General features: G+C 30.0%; 2 protein-coding genes across 6 annotated transcripts; one reads left to right on the top strand and one right to left on the bottom strand.

Moving 5' to 3' along the window:
- Positions 1-2817: 2817 nt before the first annotated feature.
- Positions 2818-4747, top strand: LOC112711681 (protein DETOXIFICATION 49-like). Its single transcript, XM_025764386.3, has one exon. The coding sequence runs from the start codon at positions 3047-3049 to the stop codon at positions 4493-4495; it is 1449 nt and encodes a 482-aa protein (XP_025620171.1). The 5' UTR covers positions 2818-3046; the 3' UTR covers positions 4496-4747.
- Positions 4748-19892: 15145 nt separating this feature from the next.
- Positions 19893-22491, bottom strand: LOC112711679 (BAG family molecular chaperone regulator 2). Of its 5 annotated transcripts, none has more exons than XM_025764383.3 (6): positions 22166-22491; positions 21830-22080; positions 21413-21732; positions 21077-21333; positions 20836-20982; positions 19893-20578 (listed from the first exon to the last, which is right to left on the bottom strand). In XM_025764383.3, the coding sequence occupies exons 3-6, from the start codon at positions 21645-21647 to the stop codon at positions 20183-20185; spliced, it is 1035 nt and encodes a 344-aa protein (XP_025620168.1). In that variant the 5' UTR covers positions 21648-21732; positions 21830-22080; positions 22166-22491; the 3' UTR covers positions 19893-20182. The 5 variants fall into 5 exon arrangements, with proteins under 5 accessions (XP_025620168.1, XP_072059545.1, XP_072059543.1 ...); XM_072203444.1 differs by having other exon boundaries at positions 21413-21672; XM_072203442.1 differs by having other exon boundaries at positions 21413-22080.
- Positions 22492-24518: the final 2027 nt, after the last annotated feature.

The following is a 24518-nucleotide window of genomic DNA, read 5'->3' as shown; positions in this document are numbered from 1 at the left end:
TACATTATTCAAATTTAGAAGTATATAAAACCAAAACATTCAATTATTTGAATCTAATCTTTGGACGTAATGAACGTAATCAACATATATTCATAAAAATATTCAAAAATAAAAAAGAATAGAGAAAGAAAAAGAAAAAGGAAGAAGCTAATTTGTAGTACCGTGAGCGTGCGCATGCGATTGCAATGCATGTAATAATAATAATAATAATAACAACAACGTCAAATAGGGGTGAGCACGGGTAGCGGATATTTGATTATCCGTTTAAATCCGAACTGAATCAATTAAATTGGTTTTAGAATCAATGGGTAATTGGATTCAATCCGAACTAAATCGATTTTTTTTGTTAGTGATTGGTTCGGATATCGATTTTGGCGGAACCCGAATCAATCCGCGAATCCGATCATATATTAATTAAATAAAAAAAATAAAAATATATATATACGACTTTTTTATTAGACAAAAATTATTCGCTATTAATATGTTTAGATTTTAATGAATTTAGTTTTTAATATATTTAGTATTTAACAGGTTTGGATTATTTCCTTTGATATTATATGTTTATCATACTCGTTGAATTTTTAAAATAAAAATTTAGTTTTTTATGGATTTCAAAATCATCGGATACTTAATTATCCAAACTAAATCAATCCATTTTTAATCGGTTTGATTTAGTTCGAATACATATAAAAAAATATAAATTTAAACCAAACCGAACTAATTATATTTTGATTAGTTCGATTTTAATTTTATTATGAACTCAAACCAAACCAATCCATGCTCACCTTAATGTAAAATTTATTCGTTGTAATAGAACAGGCTATGATTATACTTGAATTTAAATTTTAGATATTAATAATATTTTTATATTTTCCATTCATTTATTATTTTGAATTTATAAACTTTATAACGTTACTAAGTGATTAAAATATTATATAAATAATATTATAAAAATATTATTTATATATTAAAATTAATTATTATTTATAAATAAATATATATAATTTAATTTATTTTTAATATATATTTTATATTAACATAGAGAGGGAGTAACTCTGAAATTTTTGGCTTATTGGACAAGGGAACATTCGGATTGTACCATGTCTTTCCAGGATTGGTACTTTGTGAAAGAATTTCTTCCTTCCCTTTCGGTGAATTCCATCTAGAAGTCAGAAGTAGTGTAAATGATGAATGAACTTCCAATGGTCTGAGGAATAAACGCAAAATATTTAAACTTGGGCTGGATTTTATTAATTATTATTATGGAGATTATTTTTAGAACTCAAGTCCAACTTGGATAACACCTTCGAAAAGACCGAACTAAGACTTGGTCAACCCAATATTTAGTTCATACATTTGAATTTAAATGTTATTATGTGTGGTTACTTTACAGTATTTAATATATACAGAGAGTAAAATTCTTGTAATGTAGGCATTTACTAGAGCGCATTTCTTCAACTAAAGATTTTCAAATTTCTTATTTAATCAATTAAAATAGGAAGAAATATAAAAAATTAATTAATTTTTAAGTGATTAATATTGGTCAATTCTTTATCATATTTTCTAACTCTTATTGTTTTTTAGAGAATTTAGAATTAAAAAAAATAGCTGATGTTGGTTGAAAATATTCGTTTTATAAACTAACGCTTAAAATAATTATGTAAATTCTAAACCGGAACAAATTAATCCAAAATATAATTCAAATTCAGTTCATGAAACCTCAATCAAAAACTTTAAATTGGAGGGAGTATATATAGCTTAATTTTTTTTTTCAAATGACATGATCAAACATGTATTTTCATCCTATAATCTTTAAATAGGAGCCAAAATAAAATATGTGAACTAATAAATTATTTGATGATAAAATCACACTTGATTATGTTAAATAAAAGGTAAAAATAAAAGTATCCATAAATAAACGCCCATCACCCTTGAACTGAAAATACCTAATTCTTCCAAAAAAGCACAGCACCTCATTAGTCATTATCCTATATTCTATAGTATATTAAGGATTCTAGAATTCCCATTTTATTTTAACAAAAAGCTTGAAAAGCGATTGGAAGTCTAATTGTTTTCACATCCTAATTAAGGTGTCTTGCCTGATTTTGAATAAACCTTTTCAACCGCGTGCTTAGGTAAACTTGCAAAACCAATTAATTAACATAATTATTTTTATTCCCTTTATATATACACGTTTTATTAGTCAACTATATTATATATACACTAAATCAGTTATTAATATAAAATATATATTAAAATATAAATATACATTAAAAATAAATTAACATAAATACATTAATAACGGATATAGTGACTAATTTTGATGTAAGAATAACATTTTTGAATTACTTTAGAGATATGAGGCTTACCATTGACATGTTACTATATATCTAGGGAGAGAGAAGGAATGTCTCCCAAGTTCCCACCTTGTTTCCGGTCACGTGCGCAGTTATTTTCTTATATCTGAAGGTTCATAAAATGAAATAACGAAAATACTAGAAGCCGATTAAATGTAGCGAGAAACGTTAATAGGCTAATACAAGAGACAAGGCTGAGAGATTATACTAAGTCAGAGAAAAAGGTTGTCTCAGGCTGTCTCTAGCTAATGAATGAGACAAATGAGGTTTTGGAAGTAAACAAGAAGATTAGCATTAACTAAGCATGAAATATGAAGGGGTTGAAGATGGATGGAGTGATAGAGAGAGAGTATTTGGATTTTGGTTTCCTTCCAAAAATGGGATCATTGTATGCTTCTATAAATGTCCAAAAGACCACCTTGTTTTGTACCTCTGCCACTCTAATTCTGACCCCTTTACAGTATCACTTTCGGATTATATGTGCAGTGCATTTCTTACAACCACATGCCCCTTTTACTTTTCATTTATTACAAACTATCTCTAATTTACTAACACTTATAATTAGGCCGGTTTTTCATGCTTGTGATTTGGACTCGGCTCTCCCTATAAATTGAAACCCCCCACCAACTCATTCTACTCACTCCCTCTCCTCGTGTTTTGTTTCCTCTTCTCTAAACACACTAGCAAGCATGTGTCAGCAAAGTGAGTACCTGAGGGAAACATTGTTGATCCAAAATGAAACACAAGATGCCATGAGAGAAGTAATCTCCATATCCAAAATAGCATTCCCAATGATTCTTACCGGTCTATTGCTCTACTGCCGCTCCATGATCTCCATGCTCTTCCTCGGCCGCCTCGGCGAACTCGCCTTAGCCGGCGGCTCCCTCGCACTAGGCTTTGCCAACATAACCGGCTACTCCGTCCTCTCCGGCCTGGCCGTGGGCATGGAACCCATTTGCGGACAGGCCTTTGGCGCCAAAAAGTTCACCCTGCTGGGCCTATGCTTACAAAGAACCATTCTCTTGCTTCTCTTCACCTCCATCCCCATAACACTGCTCTGGCTTCACGTGAAGCAAATCCTTCTCTTGTGTAACCAGGATGAGGACATAGCAACGCAAGCGCAGTCATTTCTTGTGTATTCCATCCCTGACCTCATTGCACAGTCTTTTCTACACCCTTTGAGAATTTACCTTAGAACTCAATCCATTACTCTGCCTCTTACCCTCTGCGCCGCCTTCTCTATTCTCCTCCACATACCAATCAACTATCTCCTTGTTTCTCACCTCAATCTTGGAATCAAAGGCGTGGCCTTAAGTGGGGTGTGGACAAATTTCAACCTTGTTGCTTCCTTGATCCTCTACATAGTTTTCTCTGGCACGCACAACAAAACATGGGGGGGTTTCACTTTCGAGTGTTTCACACAGTGGAGAAAGCTCTTGAACCTTGCAATTCCAAGCTGCATTTCCGTGTGCTTGGAATGGTGGTGGTATGAGATAATGATCCTTCTCTGCGGTTTACTGGTGAATCCAAGAGCAACGGTGGCTTCAATGGGAATCCTGATTCAAACGACTTCCCTTCTCTACATTTTCCCATCATCATTGAGCTTCAGTGTGTCAACAAGAGTGGGTAACAAGCTGGGTGAACAAGAACCCTCAAAAGCAAAGCTTTCTGCAATTGTGGGCCTCACTTGCAGCATAATGTTGGGACTCACAGCTTTGGTGTTTTCTGTGATGGTTAGGAATATATGGGCCACCATGTTCACAGAGGACCAAGAGATTATAGCATTAACATCAATGGTGTTACCCATCATAGGCCTTTGTGAACTCGGAAACTGTCCTCAAACAACGGGTTGTGGTGTTCTTAGAGGAACAGCAAGGCCTAAAGTGGGTGCACACATTAACTTGGGTTGCTTCTACCTTGTTGGAATGCCTGTGGCAATTTGGTTAGCTTTCTTTGCAGCTTTTGATTTCCAAGGCTTGTGGCTTGGCTTGCTCGCTGCTCAAGCTTCTTGTGCTCTTACAATGTTGCTCGTTTTGTATGCAACTGACTGGGAATTCCAGGCCCAAAGAGCTGAGAAGCTCACAGCAACTGATGCTGTTCTTCTTCATGATCCAGAGAAAGATTCTTTATTGTCTTAATCCATTCAGATTGGGATAAACAATCATGGGTTTAACTTTAATTAATCAAAAAATCATGAATTTGTCTTTAGCTGTATAGGGGAAGGGCAGGCAGAGACTAGAGACAGAGGATGACTTTTTTTCTTTTCTTTTTCTTTATTTTAAACTTTTTTTTTTTTTTTTTAAGTTGGGTTGGGAAATTTTAATAACACATTGTTACTTGAAACTAAAATGTTCTCTGACATAATTAAACAATGATTCTCATTGTAACAACTATTCTCTCTTTTTTCTTTCATTCCTTCCTTAATTATCCGGCCATATCAATGTTAATACTAATGCTTTGTGAGTTATGCATTTCCTATTACCGGTTCCTTACTGATCTTCTACTGCATCACACCATAATTTATCCTCTTTCCCTTGTTCTTATTGAATTCCCACAAAACAGAATGCATTTTACACATGCCTAACCAAGTTTTCCTGATTTGTTTTATCTCCTATATATCTAGCACATTACAAGAATAATAATGTAAGAAGAACCAGTTCAGTGGATGAATTCTACTCCAGACAAATAAGAACTAATTAAGGTAGTAGAATTGATTTTGGATTTTTTTTTCAACTTGTTTGATTAGATGAAAGCGAGTTCGGTTAGCTCGTCTTGATTAGAGAGGGAAGGAAGGTAAAGAGACGGAAGCTAATTGAATCAGTTTTTGTAATTCATGTTCCAATGATACTGAATGTATCTTCTCCTAATTTAAATGTGGTGAAACATTTAATAACCAATATTTTAAATTAAAATAAATAAAACTAATTACTATATTTATAATTAATTAAGTTGTTTCATTCTTGACTGATTTGGAATTAGTTTCATATACTTTTCCATATATATATAGTTGTAGATAAAATGAACTCATTTTAATTTTGCTATATCGTACAAACGCACTTCTTCCTTTTTTTAGCATAGCACTGACTAGCAACCACTCAATTTGGGCACGAATTACTCAAGGTTGCAACTTTGTTATGTCATTATTGGATATAAAATTATTATCATCTTACCCACATAAATCCAGAGTTTTTATTTCACTATTATTGACCTACAAGGTTTAATGTTTAGTTCACACTTCACACTACTGCCAAAGAAATAAAACTTTTTTGGCTTGAGGCGAATGAGCAAGTCATAACCCAATTGACACATTTTATTAATAGTTGATAGATACATGTACATATTTAATTTTTTGTTTCAAAGAATACATAAGACAAAGAAGGCATAGAATAGATGCATGCATGGTTATGTTGACTATTGTTGCATATTACTTAATTATAGTATTCGGTACCAGCTTACCTCCTTTCCATTTGGCATTGTAGCCATAAATATCTTGTTTTCCAAGAATATAATGGATCATTAACACTTTTAATTAGGGTTTAGGCCGCATGATCCACACATAGGGCAGAGAGTTGGTTTGACCATTAGACACCATCATTTTCTATTTCTTCAAGGCCCCACATTCCGGGCGTGTGTGTGCAAAACCCCATTAACAATGCCAAAATCTCTGTTGCATTGCTCAAGTGATCATACTTACAATTTTGTCGTCGAGTTAGACAAGTCCAAGATACGTCACTTAAGCATTCAATTCAATTCAATGTGATTTGTTTTATGAAAACTTTACTACTCGATATACGGATGACAATAAAATAGAGAATCATAGTAATTATATTTATATGCATTGATCGTTTGAATTTCAAATCAAGCTTATGTTATGAGGTAGGTCAGTGCATAGAATATATATTATTTAAGGCTTTAAAATTGGACAGCAATTGCCGGACGCCGGCTTCTCTGATCAAGTTATTGTGCCTTTTTATTTTTTTGGTATGTGAAACTGAGCATGGTTTGTATGATCTTGGCACTGGAATTTTTTATAGTTTAATTAGATCATTTATTTCTAATATAACATATGGATAAAATGCAACAAAATATCATTACTTTATGGCTTTGATTATGGGAATAGGCATTAGGGTGTTCGCGAGTTGGGTTGGTTCAGTTTTAAAAAAGAATGAGAATCAAACTGATTAGATTTTAATTAATTTGAGTTAATTTAAATTTGAGATTTTTTATAAGTGGATCCGAAACATATTAAAAAATAACTATTATAATTTCAATTAGAAAAAAAATAAAGCTATATATATTATTATATTTTTTAAAAAATTAATATAAGTCTAGTAGTGTAATCGAGTTGGTTCGAATTTTGCGATCCTAAAATTAATGTCTAAACTAGTTTAAGTAGGGTTTAATCATATTCAATTTGATTATATCTAATTATCCGTCGAATACATATGGAATTAATATAATCAGGTTGAGTTAATTTTAGCCCGTAATTAATTATCCGTACCCATAAATACTTCTTCAATTCACGCATAAAAAATTATGAGAAATGTTAAGATCAGTAATTTTAGTGTTTTGTAACCATCAATTGACCATCAATAATATTTTTAATGATGTGAAATTATATCTAATGGTAGAAGATCACTCATTTTTGTTTTAATGGTTGCCAAAAAACACAAAAATTGCTGGGCCTAGACTTTTTTAAAAATTATTATGCACGTTCGGATAAGAGACAAGAGGTAGAGGTGTGCAAGTTACATTTTAATTATATGGGTCAAACACTTTCTAGATACACTCATTCATCTCTAAAATTGGGTAGGAAATTAAACCATCAGATTTTTACAACTCTTTAATGCTTTTATCTTAGGATCAAAATAAAAATGAAACTTACTATATATATATTGAGCGGACAGTTATGCTGAGTTTTAATTTCTTTTAAAAGCTTATATATATGCTAAAAGTCAAGAATAAGCTTTAATTTCAATACATTATCATGTTAGTTGATGTTGAAAGAGTTATCTATTTGTTATTTTTACAACCAATTTCTTTCAAACACTACTCCAATACCTACTTATGAATTTTTCTTTTCCACACATCAATCTTCTCTCTCCCTCGCTCTTTTGTCTTTATAGATGTTGGGTATTACTTACTTTGCTAATTCATTTTTTTTTCTTATCTTAAACCATTAAATTAAACCTTGACAATACAATTTATTAGCTTTGTTTAATTTCATATTCCGCTAAAGGCTATATATGTAAGAAATTGTGTTTAACATTTCTTTATGAGCCTTTTTCTTCGTCTACATTGTATTCACAGGCCATTTTCAGTTATTACAATTAAAATTTTACCTAACTTGTCAATAATAATATCATATTATTGGCAAGAGATTTAGCTAATAATTGGTTAATTAGCTTATATTAAGCAGTGGTTGTGAGTTGTGACAAGGAATATGTGCCATACGTACAGAGGCGGAGCTTCAATAGCGCAATGGGGCACGGTTCCTCAAATTTTTTATAAAAAAATTAGTAGTAGTTTTTTAAAAAATAAAAAATAATTGAGTTAGTTTAAATATTTTACTATAATTTAGAGTATTTAGGTTTAATTCATATCTCATATTTTTATTGCATAATAAATTTTAGTTTTAGAGTAAATTTTTATTGACTTCACAACACATCAAAATTAAAAGATAAAATCAAATCATATCAAAAAAGTTATCTAACAAAAAAAAGATAAGAATAAAAAAAATTATCTAACTATAAAAATACTATAAAAACACGCTCCTTGCTGCTTTGCTTCTCATTATAAAGAGCACGTTTTGCTAAAAAATTAGGTATTTTTTATTTATTTAATTTAATATTATTTTATATATTATTATTTATTTAATTTAATTTTTATATGATAAAAAATATTAAAATATTCAATTAGTATTGATATTATTGTATTTGTATAAATTGATAAAAAAATCAATAAATATTATAAATTTTAATATTTATCTTTCTAATTTTTTTTACATATTTTACAGGATATATATTCCTATTTTTATACAAAATAATTATGAAAAATCAAAGAATTGACGCATTTTTTAAGAGGAAGCCTAATATTCAAGAAGGAGAACATATAACTATTACAATATCAACACTGGTAAATAGTTCTTCTACTTTAATGAATCACGAGGAAAGTGAGATACAACTTTCAAAAATTCAAAAAGTTGCATCTGATGAGTTTGACTTTAACTTTTTGGAATAAGACCTTGAAAAACGACTTTAAATTTGGCAATATCACGCAAACCAGAAATATGAGGTTAGACGAATTTATCTTAAATAAGATCCATATCAAAAACATCTTTAACAATTATCCTCTATCTTGTAGAATTATTTATTTATTATCTTATTAGTAACAAATTTAAAAAATAATTATATTTATAAATTTATTTTTATATAAATATTATTATTAAATTTTGATGTTAAATTTTTGTCCCCCAAAATTTTGTTTCAAATTCCGCCACTACAATACGTACAGTTAGTTTGACTTCCTTTGTCTCACTCAATTCATGTTTATATTATTTGGAAGTATGGAAGAGGATAAGATAACAAATATTAGTGAAGCAGACAGTTTAGGAGATCAAACTTCATAATAAGTTGAAAGAAGATATCAGAGTTACAAAATAACACGCAAAATGCCAAAAATGAATAGATTGACTTTAAGAATATTCAATTCAAATTAAGAGTCATCATGTCTAATGATTGATTATTGGATAAATATTAGAAGATTAACATTTTTTATTAATATAAATGAATATTTTAAATTAATATTTTATTTTTTATGTACTAAAATTAAAATTTAACATAAAAATATTTTTATTGATTAAATATTACTAAAAAATAATAAATTTTGTTATTCAAATAGCATTGTTTATGCATACAAATAATCACCTACATACTACAATATATTTATAAAATTAACAACATACAGAAAACTTTGGAAACTTGAAATAAAAAAAAAATGAAAATTTACAAATTGACTTTCAAATTATATTCGTTTATAAATAACATGATGCTAGTTATACATGGGCCAGCTTATTTGAGGGATTCAGATAGCTGCCAAATGGAATTAGAAGAACATGCATGATATTAAAACGTCCCTTTTTTTTTAATGAGTAATTGTATTCTTATGTACAGTTATTACGATTAAAAATAAAGGAATAATGAAGAAGACTAATAAGTTAAAAAATAATTCAGGTGCTTATGTATGATTGGAGTTTCTAGTAGGTATAACTATACTTGATTGTCGCTACTCTTGTACACACAAAGACTCAATACTGTTAAGGGGGAAACAGATAGAGAAGTATCATGATTCGTGAACGTGATTGAACTGTCATGAATTATTATTTAAATGTGCGTGGATACAAAAGGTCAAATACATAATATAAGAGGTATGTGAGTATATACGAATAGTTTGAGCCTAAATCAATCTTAAAAATTAGTTTATGAAATCTCCTACTTATAAATTATTAAAAAAATTAAAAGAAGTAAAATTTATAATATCTCAAAATCTTAAATGGATAAAAAGAGATAACATGAACCATTATATTTTTATAATATTTTTTTAAACAATAAATTATAAATCTTAAATTCTAATAATATAAAAAAAGAAACAGATAAGTATTAATTAATATTAATAAAAAGTGTTATTCTTCTAATATAGTATTGATTTTTAGCATTTTTCATTAATCCAAACATTGCGTATTTGTTCTTTTATTGCTTCTTCCATTAATATATCTTCTAGTCAGTTTTTCTAGTCTCGTTGTCAAGTTTAAGTAAGACGAATTTGTCAATTTTTTTTGTTAGGAGAAATTTTTATTTAGTCTAACCCATCGTTTTAGCGGATTAAATTGGTAAGTTAGCAAATTTCATCCCATTTATTATTCATTCTTACTTTTTGAAGCTTGGAATTTGAGTGAATTTAATTCTCTTGATACTTTAAAGAATATGTCTAATATAATAAAAAAAATTTGTTTGCTACATAATAATTTTGTTTGTCTTATCATATTTTTCTATTAATAGAAGAATTTTTGTTATGGATAAATATTTTTATAATGTTTTTAAATTAAAAATATTACTTGTCCTCTAGAGACAGAATAAAAGATAATATTTAAAAAATATCTAATCGAACTATTTTTAAATTTATTAAGAATATTTTTATTGTTAATAAAAATCAAAACCATTTCTGCCTATGTCAAAAGGAGGTTAACGTAAAAATAATAATAAAAGAAAAGATTATTAAAAGAGGGTTGCTTGAGAGTTGAGAGCTAGCTAGAGAAAGGGAAATCTTTATGCGACTCGAATAGCCGCAATTGAAAGTTTGAAACTGAGCCTCTTTGTTGTGATGAAAAGGCAAAAGAGCAGCTCTTTTTTTTAATATATACGTCTATCAAAATAAGAATATTGCATCAAATTAAACGTGGTCGGTTTGGATATGCTATAGACCACTATTGGAAATTGGAATCTTCCTTTTTTGGCTTCTTAGATAACAGATTCTTTACCCCTTCAAGTAAATTATCACAAACTTAGAAAGTCAAACAAGGCACTAATTATGTCATCAAGTAATAGGGTCCTCAAATATATTAGAGAGAAAGCTAGCTAGGAGAGCTAATTTCCTTTTGATTTATAATAAGGCATTGACATTAATTATAGAGCAATGCTAGGGGGCTAACAACATTTGTGATTGGTGTGAGATTTCATCCAATGATTCACTTTTTTCTACTTGTTACATGCTGGCCAAAATACAATAAAATTGCTGCCCCTAAACTTTTTCTTAATTATATATTACATGCACTTAAGATTAAAAGGTTGAATATATGATGCCTTAATTAATTGCATAACATGATTATATGGAATCAGAAATATAATATTACTGTCATCTAGTTTTTCTTGCAGAAGTCCTCATTTATTTTATGATCTATGCTATTTAATGATAGCATCATGAGTATATTTATAAGGGGAAAATATACAGAGCTTATTATATAATAGTGTCTTGTAGAACAATTCTAAGCTGCATTTTAATTAAATACAAATGTATATATTTTATATGATACAAAAAATTAATCAATCATAGCCTAGTGATTAAATGTTATGTGTAACTAAGTAACATCATCCATATGTCTAAAGGTCCGTGTTAGGGGTATACAGTTAGTTAGAGATATTTTTCTTTTTTGTTATAACTAGTTTCCATTTCTGTTATAACTGCCTCGTGTAGGCTATTGTACTAATGTATCATCTCTTCTCAGTCTAAGTCTTCTATTTTATATACTATTTAGTCACTCTTTTTTGTTCTTCATCTACGAATTTTGTTTTTTGTTTTTTATTCACTTCTTGGAATCATTGCTTGTTCATCAAGGATCTTAGAATCCTCTTAGTCGTCTGAGATTTGATTTTCTATTATAGTCATTTAGAATTAGGAGACCTCTTCCATAAAAACATTAAAAATGTCATTTTTTTTAAAGACGTTTACATGTATTATAATATTATTAGACATCTTTATTAAATTGGTTAATAATTTATTTTTTAATAAACTAGAACAAAATCGGTTTATTATAGCAACAATAATAAACTTAATTGTCTACATTATAATTATTAGATCCGATTTGATCCGATCGATTTACACAATCTAAACCGAATTATGTTTAAATTTTTTGATAAAAAAATAAATATATCCCTGATTTTTGTTTAAAAAAAAAAACTATGATCCAATGGGTTATGTAAATTGGTCAGTTCGAACATATCTGATAACAATTAAATTTATTGTTATTGTTATAAAAAAATCGGTTTTATTCTAATTTATTAAAAAAATTCAAAAATAATCGGTTCATTAATACATTCAATAATAATATGACACATAAATATCTTTACAAAAAAATATTTTATGCATTTTTATGGGAGCCTCGTCGTTAAAATTGTTCTTGAAAGTGTACATAGACTCGATTCAATTGATTAAAACTGGTCTGGTTCTTTTTAACATTAGTCTAAAAATAGTACTTTTAAATATTATTTTTTATTACATTAACAAATTGAAATAGTTATTAATATCATTTTGTTTGAACTTATTATTCTTATCCAAATACTAAGTAAACATAAATTTATAAAAAAAATAAAGGTTAAGTATATTTTTTTTCTCCTGATATTTTGGATTAAAATTAAAATTGTCACCGATTTTTTTTCTTATTAATATTGGGTTAACATGTTTTATTTCTTTTTTATATTCTCAATCTCTTTACATTTAACTTTATATATATTATTGCTGTATCTAAAAATCACAATAATGGTATACAAAATACGTAAAAATAAATTCAAATATATGCAACACATTATTCATTATATATTAATTTTGCATTATTATATAATCATAATAATGAACAATAAAAAAAAGAAATGTTACATAATTAGTATTTCTTAAAAGTATTAATTCCTAATATTTTTTTAAGAGGAGTATTAAAGAGTCAGTAATTTTTATATTTTTTAACTATTAATTGGTCATCAATAATATTTTTAATGGTGTGAAATTATATTTAATAATAAAAAATTACTCTTTTTTTATGATTAAGTACTAACTACAAAACACAAAAATTGTTAGCCTCCTAAATTTTTCTTTTCCCTGATACATTATTGAAAAAATATTGAAGAAACAATTGGGTACAATAATAACTAGCTAGTAGCTACTTGTAATGGTTATATAGGTTGCGCATCTCAAAATAAATAAAAGTATAGTATAATAATAAGATAAGATAGTAGAAAGTAATTAAGGAGCATGCATGCATTAATATAGCACACGTGCAGAATGCAAGAACGTGCCGCACATGCCGAGTGCTGAGTATAGAGATGAGTGACTCAATACAAAGCAATTAAACGAATTGAAGCTTTCACTAGGACACGTATAGAGATGAGTGACTCAATACTAGGACACGTGCTATGCATCTAAGCATATGCATAGAGTAGGGTACAATTAACGGGATTGAGGTGTTGAGAAATTCGACAAGCTAATGTACCTGGTCATCACCGTACCGTGTTACAAACTACAATAAGAACAATGCATAGGTTCATGGATGCTTTTTACATACGCGTAATTATCTAACTTATCTTGCACTGATCCCTATTTTGCCAACAAGATAATATTCCTGCAAACAAGTAATTTGGGAGAGTGATGAGACTACACAATACCTAGATATTAATTAGTTAGGTATGGTTAACTTTGGTAACCATAGTTATCATGAAATAAATGAAATGAAGTGTAGAGAAAGAGAGCAACAACATTTGGCTCCCTAGGATAGAGACAAATTGAATTTGGCTACGAAGCTAGAGGCTCGGGAACCGAACCTAAGTGGTGAAGAAAGAAAGGATGGGTGTTCAGTTTTTGGTGATAATGATAAGGAATATGACTACCTCTGAATATGAGACAGCTGCTCTTCTTTTTAAAGCCTTCTACTTTCCCTCTGATTCCGCGTCAACTTGTTTCTCAGAAACAAAATGAACCACAAAAATGCTTTATTATTATCTATCTCTTCAGCCTTTTGCATTTCTCTTTCTCGCACAGTGCAATGCACTTTCCCCAAAGGTGACAACTCTTTCTATATTAGTCATCAAAAACGCTCTTGTACTTTTCTGCATACCATTTTATCGCCACACTTATTTCCCTTATTATTTATTGGTGATATACAAATAGTTTATTTTACTCACACTGGCAAGTGGTGGAAGATACTTATTCAGTAATACGTATTTGAAATATTTATAATATTAAGAGTTTAATTATTATTTAAAATTTATTAATTTATATTTTTAAAATATTTAATTTAATTTGATATATTTTAATTTTATTTATTTAGTTATTAAATTAAATTTTATATTTGTAAGTTTATAATTTTTTTGTTTTAACTTAATAGAAAATTCTAAATACTTCATAAATTATTATAGTTATCATATAAAGAGAAAAATGTTAAAGTATTTTTTTATTTTGTGATAAAATCATACTATAAACAAGTGAGATTGAGTGAGCCACTTTCTTGTATATTATAATGGATAATTAGATAAAAGGTTGAGTGAGTCTTTTTAATTTAATTCCTAAATTATGGTGTGAACAAATTAAGTTGACGAGTCTTTTTTCTATTACATAAACAAATTAAATAAAAAATAAAATTATTCTTTCTATATTTAAGTTTAATTTATCTTTTTATTTTAATTTTAATATATCTTTTGTATTTAATTTTAATTATGCATTTTTGTTAATCCTTTTTTCCGCATCATTATTAAGCATGTTCAAGTTCAAGGGTTTTTTTGAGATTAAAAAGAATCTCAAACACATAATTTACTTTGATATTAAAAGGAAATTATAACCGAAAAAACTTATTCACTCATTTATTGATATATTTTTTCCTAAAGTCTTTGATTAACTCGGAATAAGACTCTTCCTCATAGGATAATACTTGAAATAATTGATCTCATTTTCAAGACCACCGCAAATGTCCAACTCATATATATGTGTAAATCTTGATTCACAGATAAGCACCATCCAATCAAAATCCAAATTCCTCATCCACATGCATTTTATTCTCTGTCTCTGCACATCTGATTTCTTAGCTTCGTGAAGATTCTAACCACATTTTGATCGCAAAATCAAGACACACAACGATATCCACACGCGTCTCTGCTCATAAGTAACATTTTATTGAATGCATAAAAGTAGAATAACTTCAATAATAAGCTTTTATGTTCATTATAGTTTTTGTTTTCTTTTTCCTTTTTAAAAAATAAATACGTACTTGAAGACTACTTTAGTTTCATACTATTGGTTGATAAATCCGGAATAACACTTTTAATTAGAACATATACTTTTCCTACTTTTTTTCATATAAACATTATGTTCATTATTTATTATTTTTTTAATCTAAACGAGCATTTCATATAGCTAGATTAATCCTTTTGACTCTTTAATTAATATAGTCTAAAAACAATCATAACATAAAAAATTTCTATAGCAATCAATGTCTTGGACAAAACATAAAACGGTGACAAGAAGATAATTTAACTACTACAATAATTTTTACATAAAAATAATAGTTAAAAAACTATTATATCATTTGACATAACATGTATCTATATCTTAATTATCATATTCATGTAAGAAAAATTTTAACCGTTTTTATACGAGTAGGGCCACCGTAAAAAATGATAGATATCAGCGCAAATAAAAAGTTATATTAACAATCTACTAAATAATTTATAGAATCATTTTCAGAAGGCCTGCCGGAATGATCATGCTTGTGGGATTTATGTCATCAACTGTTTGGGCAAACTTAGAGCCGCAAATTTTAAAACTTTCGGTTACAAAGTGAGAACTAAAGATAAGTTTGACTTCACTTTTGTTTTGGATTGGGTTTCAAAGAATGACTTAAATAGTTAAAAGCATGTAGTTGACAATTTATTTTAGTCTCAAAACTTTCAATTTTAAGATAAACATTTCGTACATGATCAAGGTATTTATTCTCAAATGTTATTTAAAAAAAAGGTAGCAAATGGATTAAGATATAAGAGCATCGTAGTGTTTAATTTATGGTGAAAACTCAGGTGTAGTCGACTTTATGTAAAATTGATAATTGAGAAATGTTAAATGTTTTAATTGATTTTAGTAAAATTTTATCTAACGACTCTCAAATATTAACTTCACGTGAAATTGACTGACTGTATTTGAGTTTTCTAAATGTTGGATAAGGATGTGCTACAACTAAACTCTAAAGTATATATTGGTTGAAATGTTTGCCGGAATTGACAGCTTTAACCTGTAGTTAGAATATGTAGCACACTATTGTTGATTATAATTGGTTGGCTATGCCTACCATAGCATGCTGAGTGTTCCCGCATATTGAAGCAGCCTCAATCTATTTTACTGTCGGCTAGACACGATGCATGCATCAAGTTCATTCCCTCTTTACACCTACGTCCCTTCAACCTCACATCTACATATTCTTGCTACTTGCTTCCTTTCTTTTAATTATTTATACCTATATCCTTAATTAATTCACTTATCTAAATTAAGGTGTGAATTGTTGATTATTATATTGATGAAATTAAAGTGGTCGAGAATCTTGATACACATTTCTTAACTACACCAGCGTTAGCCCATAAGAGGAAACAAAGAGACGTAATTAATGGGATCACATTAACATGCACTAATAACGTTCTAGATATATAGTTTTGATTTTAGTATTATAAGAATAATAATGGTTTTTTAATTTAATAATAGTCAAGAAAGGACTTCAATTTTCGAATGGAGCGTTGTTTATGACGTGGAGGACGGGATAGAGACTCGGAGTCAAACTGCGTGTGTGCTTTGAAATAAAGCATTTGCCGACTCTTTTTTAATGTTTGTGCTTTGAAAAGAATATCTGATGCTAATCGTTATCATAATTTATATGCGTCTTTAATTTGAGATGACTTTACATGGTTTTACTTTCTTATGTATTCATATTCCTTTTTGTAATTGTTGATCTTAGGAAAAAATGACACGTTAGCATTAACAGTTTTAGCTAAATCTCTGTCCCTTGTTGCCACGTTAGCTTTCATAAGATACTTTAGATGAATTATATTCCTATTATTGGTAAACTCTCAATTCCGATAAGAATATAAAATAGTAATAATTAGTTCTACTCCACCGACATAAAGTATGATCACTTACTTATTTCTTATCCTATAGCCTTTCAGTTTTTTTTTTTCAGATTTTGGGCGCAGAAAAGGTTGAGAATGAGACCAAAAAGTGAACACTAAACCCAAAAAGTTACTCTAGCTTCTGCAAATCACCCAATTGCCACATTTTACTTCTTAGCCCATTTAGTTCAAGATGAACTAATTTATGGTTTCTATAATTTGATATCTAACTTTTGTCTAATTTATTTTTTTATAATAAATTTTAAATATTTAATAATTATTTATTTTTTATATTTTTTAAATTAAATTTTAATTTTTAATTCTTTTTAATAAGTTAGACAAATATTTTTACATACCATAACAATCACCTTTTTTTTTTTACAAAAACATTGGAAGGTAGCGAACCAAAAACCATTGACCCAAAGTACTTCCAAAAATCCTATCACTATTTAAGCCAGCCCATACCAGTAGAGAAACAAAGGGCCCAAAAAAATCACTAGCATATATTTAAAGAAAACTGTGTGCTGACCAAAAAAAAAAAGAAAACTCATCCTGCTAGTTTTTAATTTTTAGTGAAAAATACCTGTTATAACGCATTTGATTTAATGCGTGTTTTATAAATATTCATATCCCCAGACCAAAAAAGAAAAAGAATTATTAATATCCTCTTATTATTGAATACTTATTTCAATTAACAAACATATTATATGTACATAAAAAGTTAGCGATCAAATCAACTATTTGTATAAAATATATATTAAAAAACAAGATACACATTAAAAATAAATTAACTAATATATGTATCTATACACAAAGATACAGTAGCTAATTTTTTATACGCAGGTGGCATTTTTGTTAAAATATTATTAAGCAGGGGAAAATTAAAAAAAGAAGTTACTAAACACACTAAAATATTGTGACCAAAAGTATGCGTAGTAAATGACAATAGGGTCATAATTGAGCAAACAGTCCTTATCTCAATAGAGACCGCCAGAGTCTATGAGAGATGAGTTATAAACAAGTTGGAAGAATGATTGCTTACTCAATCTTCTATATCTGAATTCTGAATTGATCACATTGGACAAGCATGTGTTCATCCTTTTTCCTTTTTTCTATTCTGATTCAATGGTTGTGATGCCTTTATTTATGGTTATGGATAGATAGCAAGAACCGCCTTCAAAATTGGAACCTTGTGAGTTATGTCTTTAATCGATTCTGGCACATAGGACATAGTCTTTTGTATAATCAAATGAAATAAATCCAAATTTAATTTGTCTCCATGTATGATGCTACGACCTTATCTGTATGATTATTTGCATAATCAAATAAAAATAAGTGTAATCCAATTATGCGGTTTTAACATTGTGGCAATAACACATGGGTCTTGCCTCTTGGAAGTGTAATAAGATAGAACCATGCATGGTTCCTTGATGTTTAATCCACTCTGCCATACCCCATGTCAAACAAACCAAAGTATAATTGGCAACGTGAAGTGTTTCACAAAAGCAAAATATGCACTCCATTCAATTATAAGGAGAGTATAGAATACGAATTGCCTAGCTAGATTCTCTTGAACCTCCCTAGCTTTATTTGTGTTACTCGTGTAATAGGGTAGACTATACAGCAATAATTGCAATATATAATTCTGCGTGAAGCCATGTGGATAACAGAATTCTTTTTTATTTTGGTGGATACTACAATGAAGATGGCAAAAATATCTTCTCATGAAGATGCTTTGGTTAAAAGTGTGGTTTATTTATTTAGCCACACTTTAAACAAAAACAACACTTTTATAAATATCAAAATCTAACCATACAATCCATCATCCAAAGGTCAAAAAGAAATATACTCATATGAAGACAATTATGCCATCTTCATTGTAGTATCCACCTTTTATTTTTCCCTTTGATATGTAATTTAAGATAATGTACATATTCTTTCCTCTCCTGTGTATCCAATCTAATGGGAAAGTTGGATTGCTTTGATTTCTACTCGTATTTGTGAATGTATCAATTATATTATTGTAATGTAATATAAAGTGTATAACTAAAATAGGCAGAAAATTATTTTTGAAAAATTCATAAATTGGTTGTATTAAAATTTTAGGTAAAAATATGATGTCAAACTCTTTGACTAAGGCACATGGATGAAGGTTGTACTTTGTTGCAATATTATATAATATTTTATATTATGGTTGCAAAATGCCATTCTTAACCAAGTATCGCTTATTTGCTGTTTTCCTTGTGCAATTATTCCATCAATTTCTAGAACAAATTAAAGTTGAAAAAAGAAAGGAAGATTTGGTATATGACTGCTTTGATTATCTACTACCAAATCATTACGCTCATTATTAAAACGCGTTTGCATTAAAGTGTTTGCTAACTCAGCAGAAGGTCATAGGGATAGGGGGTATCATAGCCTCGCAAAAACCTTGGCTTCAAACCCCGGAACAATACTTTCTATTTCCGGAATAATAATTTGGCTGAGATCTGTTTTGCAATTAGCAATTTCTTAAAAACATGAGACCCTACTGTATAAATTACCAAACCTAGTGGCTAATAATTAGTTATAGCTAGTTAACATATATGATTTCATCTTCTACCCTATTGATGGCTTTTCAGGCTTGTCTTGTTGTCATTGGGGGGATATTTCCTTCTTAGTTTTTTCATGATAGGAAGGCAAACACTTTAATAGATGCCACTCTTTTTGTCCGTTTGTAGCCCCCACAATAAGCAAGGCACCAAAATAAAATTAATAGTGGTATTCCTATTTCATCAACGTAACCACCGCCCTTTTCACCAACAATTTACCATTGACCAGACCAAAATTGAAATGAATGAAAATGAAGAGGTGCACCAAAAATCATATCATATATATAATTAAAAAAGATGGAACCGTTTTTATGATAATTAATCATCACTATTATAGAGCAACCCCGTTTATTTCCGGTGAAGTAAATGGACAGAGACTAATGGGGGGTTACTAAAACAAATCTAAGTACAGAAAAGAATGTATGTAACTGTAACTGTAACATATAACGTAACATTCCCAAGTCCCAAGTGGAAAGACAAATTAAACCCCAAATCACATCTCCACACAATTACCAAAAATAAAAATAAAAGGTACACGTGGTTATGCTACTCAATCGAAGAATTCCCAATTGAACTTGTGATGAACTGAATTGTTATTACTATTGTTGTTGTTGCCATTATTCAGTGGGCTTGCTGATGTGGATGTGGAAGAAGATACTGGAATTAACGGTGGCAGAGAATCAAATGTCTCCCATTTTGTGGTAACTACTACTTCTGAGGGTTGGTTTTGCTGCTGCTGCTCCTGAATTGTTGCTGATCTATGATTATTCCCATTTGACACACCTTGTGATTGTGGTTGCTCTTGAATTGTTGCTAGTCTATGCACATTTGAATGCCTCTGTTGGGCCTTCACTGATGCATGGTGCCCTCCATTGTTGGCATTGCCCATAGAATTCTTAATTTTAAGCATATCAAGAGTTTCAACATACTTTTGAACTCTTTTTACCTTCAAAATGGGGATTCATCACCATCAGAACAAACCATAATTAATCAATGGGAATCAACAGAATTGCAATATATAAAACATAAATACAGAGATAAAGAGACACACAAAAAGTATTTAGAGTTGAAAACAAGTACAAGCCAATGTGTCAAACGGAGACAAAAGAGACACAAATTTCCTATGACTGTCTCTCTCTATTTGTGTTATGTTATAGCTACCAAATGCAGGAAAAGTGCAAAGTTATGCATAGAAGAATGTACCTGCATTTTCCTCTGCAGTTTAACATCTCCATCAGCCATTATACCATCCAATTTAAGGAGTTGATTCATCAAGAGCTCAATGAGACTAATGACATCAATTTCAGCAACTTTGCCACCTTTACTAATAATTGATTCAAGTGCTGACACCTGACAAAGTCCGAATTAATCAGCACCACCCAACTACTGAAGCATTTATTTAATACATAGAAAAAGAAGAAAAGGGGGATAGAAGAAAGCATACCCTGGCTGCAAGTCTATCAACTTCCAAGCTGATTTCAGAAATGGACTTGGCAGCTTTTTCCATCTTAGCATTCTTTCTCATCTCCAAGTACCTTCTCTCTTGGCTAAGAGGGTCCTCCACCAACACCAATTTGGACTTGTCCTTCACTCCAACAATGTCAAGGAACGCCTTTGAATCCCTCTCTTTGTCCTTGTAATATATCTGCTGATCCTGGTGGTGCAACCCAGTTGGACCAGACAACATTTTCTTCAATTCCCCTAATACATTACAACAGTAAACATAAATAAATCAACAGATAATAATATAATATAATTATTAAAGAAAAAGGGGGTTTACCGAATGTAGCTTGAGAACTAATGTTGACTTCATGGTAGGTTGATCCGTATTTAACCCTAACTCTAATTGTCGGTGCCGGCGGCACTGAGTTCCGATCCGAGTCATCGGTTCTGCGCTGAACCAGCATTCCACCTGGTCTCATCTCCCATTCCATTGCCCTCGTAGTTGTAGCCTCGCTTCCATTATTCACGGCGGAGACCCCATAATTATTGGTCATGTTCCTCATCCTCATCATCTTCTTCTCTCTTTCAGTAACACTTCTGTGTTTGTGTTGAAGTTAGTGAGAGAGAGAGAAAGAACCAGAAGCTCAGATTAGATCTCTGCCAAGTTTGATTTGTGTGAGAAGAGAGAGAAAGAGAAAAAAAAAGAAGAAAAAAACAGAGACTCGATTGACCGAAACGATGACGTTGTTAGAACCTGATGCGTGGAAGTGTGAATAGCCCGCATTCCACGACTCCAATCCCCGTAGGGAAAAAGAAAGAGAGCCAAAAAAGCTTCAAGTTTCAAGAGAGAGAAAACTGAAGAAACGAAAGCTCCGCCTTTTGTTTTTCCCCCTTGTGCTTTTTACTAGAAGAATCAACAATGGCGTTCGGATGAAGAAAAACACCGACGCATCAACCCTCCAAATCTTTGCTTTCACGGCAAATCGCCGGACGGAAAAGTTCACACTTTCTCAAAGGAAAAGAAAGTCAGACTCAGATGAATAGGGGGAAAATTACATAGAAATGAAAGAGAGAAGAGAAGAAAATGAACCTGAGAAAGGGTCCGAATTAAAGGCAGTAATGTTTGTGTGAAGGAAAATAATGAATGTGGTGAGTGTGAGAGTTTTGTCGCGTAATTTTGGAGTGGAATTAACAAATGGAACAAAAGAGAATCTGATAGAACCGGTGACTGTGTTGTTCTGAAGATGAAGAAGAAGAAAAAAAGGGCAATGTAATGTGAAGTCAAAATCCAGAGAGAAAAACAATTCCAATAATCAGGATTTTGCTCGCTCTCTCTCTCTCTCTCTCTCTCTCTCTGGAGGAATCGGTGTAGATGAAAGATGGAAGAGAGAGATTAAAAAAACAAAAAATAGTTTTAAAAGAAAAATCGGCAAAAATGAAATATATTAATAAAAAAAAAGAGTGGCCAGCTAACCATGCTGGCAGCAGCCTGTGACTTTGATGTTATTAATAATTTCATAAAATGTAAACAAATTGGGTTTAAATAATTGTCGATAAAATATCGTCACATCATATCATATGATTAATCAAGATGGATTATTGTTCCCTGTTGCAATTCTATTCTACCACAACAAAAAAAGAAAAGGTGATTTCTGTGTAAATTATGATTATGGTAGTTACAATAGTAATAATTATGATGGCATAATATGGTTAATAAAACTATTCCGATAAAAATATGAAGTGAGAGTTTTGTTTATATTTTGAATTATTCTTTTTGTTGTTATCCTTGCTATTAATTTTGTTCTACATTTTTAATTATTTATAAAATTTGTACGTTATATTATTATTGTCATTTTTAACATATATTTCATTTAAATTAATTCCTCTCAATAATTAAATATGAGTAAAATATTAAGATGACTTATTATATTTATAAAAAATTAATATAAAACAATAGCCACCACAAGAATATTGGGTTAAAAAAAAGGAAAAGGGGGAAATGAGAGAGTGAAACATGCAAAGCCGCCAAAATGGTTTTCTTTTTTTTTTTTTTTAAATATGGAAGTGGAAACTTGGGTGTCTGTGTCTGAAATTATGTGACTGAGTGCGTGATATCCTAGCTTAGAGATTATGGGTGTGGGGTTTGGTGAAAGACAGGTATCCGGGGTAAGGGTAATTTTGGAATTGGAATTTATTTTAGATGACGCAGCACGCAGTATATACACGTATATATACTACTCTAATACTCTTACTTTTCAATTTTCGCTATAATTTTTAGAAAAGATATAGATAAACAACAATTTTTTTTAAATATATAAATAATGTGAATTAATAGGGTTAAAAGAATAAATTTAATTAATAATATTAAATTAAAGTGTAGTGTATTTTTATTTGATTGGTGATTATTCATGTTATTTAAGATAATCATTATTTATCTAGCATTCCCCTAATTTTTATTACAACACTAAAGAAACTCTAAAATTGTGCTTAGGGTGGAACTAATTCAGAGCAAACAAATTGTTGCTTCAAAACCAATATACTATTGGAGCATAAGTAGTGTACATATCACATGGTGTCAATGCGCGCAACCAGCAGCATGTTTGCTATTATTGAGTTGCTAAACTTCATCTTTAATAATACATTGAGTCAGTGTATTATAAAAATTAAGATGAAGAGAATTGTAAGTAAGATTAAAAATGAATTTGTGAGGACATGACATGATGAGGAAAAAATGGAGACATGGTGAAAATAGGGAGCATGAAGGTGGGTTCTAAAATCTAAGCCTAAAAGCAGATGCTGACTCCATTTCACAGTCCACACCGACACTTTGGCCGCACGTGACACTGCTTTCGGAGCTGCGATTCAGTGTTGAACCCTCACCGTGCTCTCTCATTTCCAAGCCGTCATGGAGGGATTGGGCCATGTTTCATTAGAGACAAGCTACCGACCAATTAGGATTTTAATTAAACAATACTTGATCACAATGCCCAACAATCCACTGTGTAAGAAATAATTTTAATTGTGTAAACTTTTTTTCATCTTAAAATTATAAAATCCTTTTAATTTTTTGATGGGATTGATGATCAATTAGGCTTCACATAATTGTGTATGGTTCAATCTAAAAGGATCTTTCACATAAAAGTGCATCCAACTTAGGTTTATAGTCAAGATTGTCAGCGTCACCTAGCTAGCTAATAATCCATCTCTCGTGATACATTGTCATTGATGTGATCTCTCCCCAAAGACCTTATACACAATGTGGCAATTAACAATTAGACAACGGGATATAAGTTGGATTACAACACAACTTGGTGTTTTGGATTTTAGCTTCAGGGGATTGAATCCTTTTTAACCTTCTAATAAAACTTTATTCTTTGGTTTTTAAAGATAACAATTTTACTTTTTGTTTTCTTAATTTATTAGTTTATGTTATAAATAATTTT

This window comes from Arachis hypogaea, chromosome 9 (assembly GCF_003086295.3).
Source record: "Arachis hypogaea cultivar Tifrunner chromosome 9, arahy.Tifrunner.gnm2.J5K5, whole genome shotgun sequence".
Lineage (NCBI taxonomy): Eukaryota > Viridiplantae > Streptophyta > Magnoliopsida > Fabales > Fabaceae > Arachis > Arachis hypogaea.
The sequence above is the reverse complement of the archived record's forward strand: the minus strand, read 5'-3'. Positions and strand labels throughout refer to the sequence as shown.